The sequence below is a fragment of the Mytilus trossulus genome, chromosome 8, assembly GCF_036588685.1.
Source record: "Mytilus trossulus isolate FHL-02 chromosome 8, PNRI_Mtr1.1.1.hap1, whole genome shotgun sequence".
In the NCBI taxonomy this organism is placed as follows: domain Eukaryota; kingdom Metazoa; phylum Mollusca; class Bivalvia; order Mytilida; family Mytilidae; genus Mytilus; species Mytilus trossulus.
Window position 1 is genome coordinate 33116856 of NC_086380.1, and position 9508 is coordinate 33126363.

At 32.3% G+C, this 9508-nt stretch overlaps 1 protein-coding gene across 2 annotated transcripts in view; it reads left to right on the plus strand.

Annotated features, from left to right (window-relative positions):
* LOC134681839 (uncharacterized) overlaps positions 1-9193 on the plus strand; it is a 34543-nt gene extending 25350 nt beyond the window's left edge. The window contains exons 12-15 of one of the 2 annotated variants that reach the window (XM_063541478.1): positions 3132-3248; positions 7131-7268; positions 8155-8301; positions 9066-9193. In XM_063541478.1, coding sequence (XP_063397548.1) covers positions 3132-3248; positions 7131-7268; positions 8155-8301; positions 9066-9103 — 440 coding nt within the window. In that variant the 3' untranslated portion in view covers positions 9104-9193. The remainder of the gene's footprint in view (positions 1-3131; positions 3249-7130; positions 7269-8154; positions 8302-9065) is intronic. The other variant, XM_063541479.1, reaches the window with a different exon arrangement.
* Positions 9194-9508: the final 315 nt, after the last annotated feature.

The window sequence follows — 9508 nt, forward strand, 5'->3', positions numbered from 1 at the left end:
TATGTATTGGTTACCTAAACTACACAAAAAACTAATAAGCTATCGTTTCATCTCGGCCTCTAGTAAGTGTTCTACAACTAATCTTTCAGTGCGTTTAACAAGTTCCTTAACTACTATCAAAGAGCTTATCATAAACTATTGTAATAAAATATATGAAAAAAGTGGAATTAACTATGTTTGGAGTGTACACAATTCTTTGGATGTTTTAGATAAATTTAGTGCTTTTGATGGTCCTTTTGATTCTGTTGACAGTTTTGACTTTTCTACTCCGTACACTACACAATCTTATCAAACAAAAGTTTTCCTATGTAATTAAGTGGTCGTTTGGTAAATCTGAATGCAAAAATATTTGCTGCAACTCATTTAAAGACTTCTTCTCCAATGAGAAAGGTAAATATGCTAGATATACTTATTGGAGGTGTGATGAGATGATTGAAGCTGTTAATTTTCTCCTTGATAATATTTATGTACGTTTCGGCAACAAAGTTTATCGACATGTTGTATGTATTCCAATGGGCACTAATTGCGCTTTTTAATAGCAGACTTGTTTTTTGTACTGTTATGAATCACAGTTTATTACCAAACTCAGAAAAGCCCCGTCTAAATTGCATTTAATTGATAATTTCAACAACATTTACCGTTATTTTGATGATATTTTTTCGTTAAATAATCAAGAATTTTCTAAATATACTGGCGAAATTTACCCAAAAGTACTTACTTTACATAAATCAAATTTAAACGGTAATAACTGTCCTTTCCTAGTTTAAGATATTTCGGTTTTACACGGGAAACTCCACACTAAAATTTACGACAAAAGGGACGATTTTTCGTTTCCTATTATAATTTTCCCTTTTTGGATAGTGATGTTCCTTTGGCACCATCTTACGGTGTTTATATTTCACAACTCGTTCACTATGCCCGTGTCTGTTGTGCCGTTTTTGATTTTAACGAACTTAATCTATGTATTACTGGTAAATTATTAAGCCAGGGATTTCGTTTCCACAAATTACTTAAAACTTTTACAAAATTCTTCCATAGATATAAGATTTTGGTTTTGAAGTTTGGTTGTACCTGTAAACAACTTATTTTAAACGGGATAGCACATCCTCATTTTTACGGAAATGTTGTTTACCTTGCCCGGAAATTTAGAAACGATCCTGGTAAACTTATCGATCCTTTAAATAAACTTATTCTAAAAGGTTACCAATGCAACACTGTAATTAGATCATTGAATATTGTTTTATTGGTATTAATATTGATTTTGTTTTCAGTAAATTAAAAGCAAACTAACTATTATTGATATATACATATACACATTCATGGATCTACAATCTATCGATATATGTATCTTGGCATTGCACATGTCATGTTTTTGTCTGACTGTTTATGACGTCTTTACACTAAATCCATTGGATGTTGGATGTGTACGGATTGATAATTTAGTCTTAGATGCATGATTTTCTTAATTAGTTGTTAGTGGCTTTGAAATAGCTGTCAGTAACTGCGACTACTCTCAGAACAGTACTTAGTGTCTTTTCGTTGTTGGGATATACAATTACCCGGCCACGTCCAATCTGTAAAGTATTTTTGTTTGTATCCATCTGATGAGTAAAGCCTTTTTCAACTCATTTTATAGTTCGTTCTTATGTTGTACTGTCACACCACTGTCCCAGGGTAGGGGAATGGTTGGGATTCCGCTTACATGTTTAACTCCGCCACATTCTGTATGTATGTGCCTGTTCCAAGTCAGGAGCCTGTAATTCAGTGGTTCTCTTTTGTTGAAGTGTTACATATTTGTTTTTCGTTCATTTATCGTACGAAAATTAAGCCGTTAATTTTTTCGTTTGAATTGTTTTACATTTGTCATTTCGGGGCCTTTTAAAGCTGACTATGCGGTATGAGCTTTGCTCATTGTTGAAACCGTACGGTGACCTATAGTTGTTAATTTTTGTGTCATTTGGTCTCCTGTGGAGAGTTGTCTCATTGTCAATCATATCACATCTTCTTTTTTATATTTGCAATAACTTGTTTAGTTGTCTGCATATGACATGTTGCCATGCAAAGTTTCTGTCTGTATCTAACTTGCTTTGTTTTTCTCTTTTTCATCTCCGTCCATTTACTTTGCAGTACCTACCAATTGGATCAATTGTTTATCTTAACTCAACATAAATATGCATGAAATATTTACCACCAAAAGAAAAGCAAACGATCAAAAATAAAAAAAACCCAACATATTTCATTTCATGTAAACATGCAAAGTGAGAAAATATAAATAGAGGGAGGGTTCAGATCTATATAAAAAAATCAAAGTTAATCCCCATCACTGTTCTGAAATGATGAGATGTTCAGTAGCGTATTTACCAGACTATGTGCCTGAACCTTAAGCTTACTTGAGGTTGTCTCATTTCATATTCTTTTTTGGTTTTTTTTTTTGTTCATAATTTCGATAATTTGCTTATAACGGCAGATCTTTGATTTAATGAACGTAATCACAACTTTGACAAATGCCTATCCATTTTTTTAAATAACAATTTTTACAGACTCGGGATAATCCTGAGATTAACATAGTGTATAGACACCCGTCTCTTATTGAATACTGTAGGTTACATTTCCATAGGAACTCCTTTCACGGCTAAAAATGAAAAAAATTATATCCTAGAATGGAAAGTTCATCTGCTCTACTATTTTTTTCAAAGGTCAAAATATAGGGCTGTGCGGCATATTTTCAACGTATATATGCCCCGAACTTCTAAGAGTTTAAACCTACATTAAAATTCTTTACTACTCCTACTTTAACTTAAGGATTTCCACAGATTTCAATTTTATCGCTATGAATATGTATATTTACTGGTAACATTCTGAAGATATGTCTCTACGAGATAAAAAATAGAGATCATATCTGGGAACCAGTACGTAAACAAAATTAATTATCTATGAATATTATATGTCTCCCCAAAAGAGGCCTGGTTTGGGAAACAGCTGTTTTTACAAAGTGCAACCTGTATGTTGCCCCGCTCGAAGTATTTTTTTTATTATCATAATTTTAATTGTCGGGTTGCTCTCTGATTGAAATACAGCCCACTTCTAGATTTATTCATGAAAATACTTTAAACCCTGTTTTCGTAATTTAGATTGTAAAGATTTGATAAACTGTCGCCCGTATCCGAAAGAAAGGATTTGTCCAGCCAATAGTAGTTATCATGCTTGGGCAAATGTAAGATGCAGAATGTATTGTGGTTTTTGTATTGGTAAGTTATCAGTATACATTAGCAATAGAAATATCAAGACAGTACAAATGGTTGGGAGTTTTACAACAACACAAGGAAAGAAAACCGACAAAACGCAAGCAACGAGATTGGTTGAAGGTCAACAAATTACACTGCTTGTCGATTTTTATGGCAGGCACAGTGCTGTTTTGATAATATTGTATTAAAGTTATGACTATGAATGTATTCTTGGATTTTTTTGTTTTATCTCAAAAGAATTCATAATCAATACAAGGTTACAATTAAGCGTATTGATCAATTATAGAGACTTGTATTTCACGGTGGGTATGGTTGTCCTGCGAGAGAACGTACTGTGCTGGTGATTTGGTCCTGACGGGTGCTGGTGGGTCCTGATTCTGTGCTGGTGGGTTTGTTTACATTATATCAGAACGGCAATAAAACGACCGTTTTGTTGCTTAATTTTTCTCTGATGTGTCATAAGTACCATGCAAAGTATATTACAACAATATTATATTGCAAAAGTCGTGCAAGTTCGTTAAACGGAATTGTCCTGACGCTGTGCTGGTGATAAGAAAAACGGTCCTGGTTCTGTGCTCCTATGTCCTGGTTCTGTGCTTTTATATTTTAGTTAAAAGTGGCATATATTCAAGATCATTGATGCTGTACTGTTATTGACTTATTAGCTGTTGACTGCTTTCTTGAAATTGACATTGTTGTGAATCTGTTTACTGTTATTATGAGAGAAAAAATACCCCTATTTTTTTTTAAACTAACTGTAATCTTATTTATTGGCCTGTTAATGGAACCCTTCTTGCCCCCTTTTAAGATAAGAAAATATGTTTACGATTTTCGGGATTACGATAATTTTGCAAGATCACCAAAATACGTTGTAATTTATACAATACTTATATAAAGTAGATGATGTGGTATGTTTGTTGTCAATGGACAAATTTCCATAAGGAACCAAAGGAAGTATGTGTTAACAACAGTACGTCATCGTACGACCTTCAACAATAACCCATAAAATAAAAATGTAAAAGGTTTTTCATAAAAATGGAGAGCAAAAATATAGAACAAAGGACTTTCTGAGCGTTTGAATCATGTCTTTAGCAGCTTAAAACACATTTGTTTGTGAACAATTGAGTGCTGACTATAAGAATGACAATAGTATTGCGGATTTGTTTGTTCGGTGGTTTTTTTTTGGGGGGGGGGAGGGATGGGGATAAGATAGAGCGAGGTTACAGTGAAAGCTTGGAACAGTTTCCCGTAAGATTTAAAAGTTGTATTGTAAAAGAAAAATGTATCTTATGGCTATTAAGAATCACTTGCTGTAAGATTTTTCCGACACATTATTTTTTTGTCTAAACGGTTATCAGGTTTTTTTCTCGAAAGTTCGAGATAACACTAAAACAAAATCACTATTTTATGAAAGGGCAGGCTAGAATATGTTAGAGAATGAAGACGAGATAACCTAGAGAACACTAATAAAATTAAGATTTCTTAGCTTTTTTCATTTCAAAATAAATATTTTTGATAAAGAATTACGGGGGAGGAAGTGAACAATGTGTCCTTCTTTTCTATATATAGCCAAGGCTCCGTGTTGAAGGCCGTACTTTAAACCTATAATGGTTTACTTTTTAAATTGTTATTTGGATGGAAAGTTGTCTCATTGGCGATCACACCACATCTTCCTATATCTATAAATATTTTTCATGAATAAAAATAAACTGTGCCTTGATTATAATTGAAAATGAGTAAATGGAAAAAATACCCAACTAAAATACACTTTTATTTTAATATTGGTAATATCACTAAGCTTTTAAGTTTTGTGTGTCAAACACACCATCTCTGTAGTATTGACTCCTTACTAAGATATTTCACTTCATTCATTTGTTTTTCTGCTTTTTTTTATATTGTGAATTCATAGAATTATTATATTAAAATGTAGCCTTAATTTATATTTAAAAAAAAACTGAATCTAAAGCCAGATATATCAAACATTTTTGTTTCCATCCGTCCGTTTTCAGGACTTTAACAATCAACAATAACCCGCCTGGAAAGTAAAATGCGTACACGGCTGTCTGTAATCGACCATTTTTGTCACCACAGGCTCCTAAAAAAACAAGCCGGGATGGGGGTTCAAAGATGCAAATTAAGTACTTATATCAATATTTTATCTTTTCGTGTACGGTTTATGACCCCTCCTGTGGCCTGTCAATTCCGAAATGTGCAAACTGCAATAGTATCAAAACAGCACAGACAATGAATAATAGAGATATAAAGGGGAAACTTCTTGGTTAGCATGGGATCAACACAATGGTTCATTTCCGAGTAAAAAAATCAAAATGTCTATCTACCTTGCACATTTCAGAAAATTGAGATCAGGTAACGAAACTGGTTCCAGCAACATTTATAAGCAATTTAAGATTGTGACCCTCACAGTTTCCATTCACCACAAATATTCTCGTTACAACGAATCATTTTAAATACAAAAATACGTGTTGCATGCAGCATTTTGTTTATCTACTAGTATTAATATAGGTATACGGATAAAGTTATGAAAGGCAGCAGGATCATCAGGGTGAGGAGTCCATGTCATCTGAAATAAATGCTAAGCATAGATCTAGAAAGCGACATATAATCATGACATTAAAAAAAGTCTCTTCTTTTCGTCTTTTTTCGAACAAATTGACACATAAAATGAATTATATAGTATTGTGGAATTTTTAACTTATTTTAGATACTATATATTGTTATCTGATATTGGACGAAAGATGCTGCCCTTTTATGTTATTATGTAATACAAGTTCAGATCATTTGAAAACACATATTAAACAGCCAAATGGATGCACAAGAGCTAAAATAGGAGTCATAGATCCTGTTGGCAACAATTATCTGGCTAATTTTATTGATTTTGTAACATTTGTTTCAAATATGACAAAATTCTTATCCAAAATCACCAGCATCGTATCAGGACCCACCAGCACAATGACAGGACCCACCAGCACAGTATCAGGACATGAATAAATTGAGAAAATGCTAAATTTTAATAAATTGCAATGTTTTTTCACAAAATTGTTTTGTCGTGTGGATTGCGGCATAGAAAGCGGACTCTATGAGCATTTTTGTTTTATTTTTTCAGTTCCAGATTTTCTGAAAATAAGCATTTTTGTGTTACGCTTACTGAAACAGTTTAGAGGGTCATTTTTTCAATGGTTTATATATGAACCCATAAGAAACGAAATTGAAAAATCTCAACTGTTTTCTTCCATTTTTTATGAGTGAAAACGTAAAAAATTATCATTTTCGTCTTTGTTTACATTTTTTCATTGATCACCAGCACCCGTCAGGACCGAATCACCAGCACAATACGTTCTCTCGCAGGACAACCATACCCACCGTGTATTTGAGTAGGATAAACATAAATTCCCTAATTCAAAGTTTGAATCATGAATCGCATGTTTCTTTTACTTTTTCTGTGTCGAAATTGTGTCGATTTTATTTTGTGAATTTAAAAAGATTTTCTTCTTAAAATGTTGATATAAGGGTATAAGACGGCATGATTGAAAAAAAGTAGTATATACTTTGATCTTGCTTTCAGTTACAGCGAATATGATGTTTTTTCGGGTTTGTTTATTATCGTCTATTTTGACTGTGCCGGTGTTTTTCGATTTTATTCACTGGTTTTCTATAGATAATAGCTTATACTGTGCTGATTTTTATCGTCTGTTTCTTTTCGTTTGTCTTAAGTCAAATCTTCTATTACTTTTTCAAGAAATAAAATCTTAAGATAGAAAAAATGTTGTTAAAGAATCAAGTAATATAACAAAAAATAGAGAAAAGGATAATTATTTATGCAATTTATCCAAATGAATTATAATAAGGACTTAATATATATTTCAGTCAGTACACCACCATCATCATGCGCCGACAAAATATCTAACTGTAATGAGTATGATGCAGATCTCTGTACAAACCCCTTATACAGACTCTTTAGAGAAGACAATTGTCAACTGTTTTGTGGACTTTGCAAAATAGCAGGTAATATTATAATAATTATAGTTTTAAAATTGAGAATGGAAATTGGGAATGTGTCAAAGAGAAAACAACCCGACCATAGAAGAACAGACAACAGCAGAAGGTCACCAACAGGTCTTCAATGCAGCGAAAAATTCCCGCACCCGGAGGCGTCCTTCAGCTGGCCCCTTAACAATATATATACTAGTTCAGTGATACTAATTGTTCTGTTATAATTAGGGATGCCGCCGCGTACTTCCTCAAGTATTTCTCGAAAAGTCAGAATATCAAATATTTAAATATGATGATCTTACTTTTATTAGTTTTGTGTATTTTCATTGAGTTATTAACACATTAGATGCCATTAATTTTGTTAAATAAGATGACTTCAGAAAATGTCTAATTATTCAAATTATTACCGTTTTTTAGCCAATGATAAATGATCAATATAATTAGGTGCATGCATGTATTTTTAATAATTCACAGTTTCAGAACCTAAAGAACTATGGGTAATTGCAGTGTTCACTATTTCCATGATTAAATTAACGGCACGTCATGTGTTGAATTTCCATTTGGACAATGTCAGCCAATTTCAAAGTTTTATAGCTTTAGAAAATATTACCCAGTCGCATTAGATTCTGACGACTTTCATCACTTGGTCCACATTTGAAAGGAATCAAGTCTGAAATATAAATTCTACAGATACAGATACTGCGTTTTATGTGCGCAAGTTTCATATCGTCCGTCTTAAGTCAAAATTTCTTTTATTTTTCAAAAAATCAAATCTTGAGATAAAACCAAAATACATGGTGTTAAGGGATCAAGTGATCTAACAAAACATAAAGATAGGGATAACTATTTATGCAATGTATCCAAATATTTATAATAAGGACTTCATATGAAATTTCAGTCAGTACACCACCACCATCATGCGTTGACAAAATATCTAACTGTAATGAGTATGTCCCAACTGTTCCTGATATGTGTACAAACCCATTATACAGGCTCTTTATAGAAGACAATTGTCACCTGTTTTGTGGACTTTGCAAAAAAGCAGGTAATATTATAATAATAATGGTTTTTCTCATTTTAGGGCACACTAATTTCTCTGTTATGATTAGGGATTCCGATGCATATTTCCTGCAATATTCCTCGAAAAGTTAGAGGATCAAAAATATAAATATGATGATCTGCCTTTTAATTAGTTTTTTTGTATTTTCATTGAGTTTTACGTACATTAGATGCCATTAACTTTGTTTAATTAGTTGACTTCAAAAAATGTCTAATTATTCAAGTTATTACCGTATTTTAGCACATGATAAATGTTTACTCCTAATGGTGAAATTAAATGATCAAAATAATTATGTGCATGCATGTATTTTTAACAATTGGCCGTTTCAAAACCTAAAGAACTATAGGTAATTGCATTGTTCACTATTTCCATGATGATATAAGCGTTACTTCATGACTTGAATTTCCATTTGGACAATGTCAGCCAATTTCAACGTTTTATCGCTTTAGACATTATTACCTGAAGCGCATTAGATAATGAAGACTTTCATCATTTGGTCTACATTTGAAAAGAATCAAGTCTAAAATATAAAACTTCAAATACAGATACTGTTTTTTTATGTGCGTAAGATGCCTATCGTCTGTCTTAAGTCAAATTTTCTTTTATTTCTTTATAATCCAAATCTTAAGACAAAAACAAAAATACATGTTGTTAAAGGGTCAAGTTATATAACAACAAAAAAAGATAGGGAGAACTATTTATGCAGAATATCAAAATGCATTAAAATAAAGACCTAATATATATTTCAGTCAGTACACCACCACCATTGATCTGGCTGGACCAGTGAGTGTAACCAAGATGACTGGGTTTAAGTAAGGATAAAACAATCAGGAGCTGACTTTTATTTTACTACCAATCCGAAAGGTGAAAAACTGAAAATAAAAAATATAAATACAATTTTACAATGTGTTCAATGATAATTAAAGTCCATTAAAATACGGATAAACAGTTCGTAGATATATAAAGCGGTTAATGATCTTTATAATAATAAATAGATGAATATTCTTGCACACGTCGGGTTCTGTCTTGAACTAAATTGTGTAATCGCAGATACGAAAAGTTTGAACGGTGAAATGTTCGTAATTTCTTTATAACATGGGAAATATATAAAAACAGTTCATGTTGATGTAAAGACATGATTTGTAAAGATGTAAATGTAACTCATGCTGTGGTTAGCCACGAATTGTTCCTT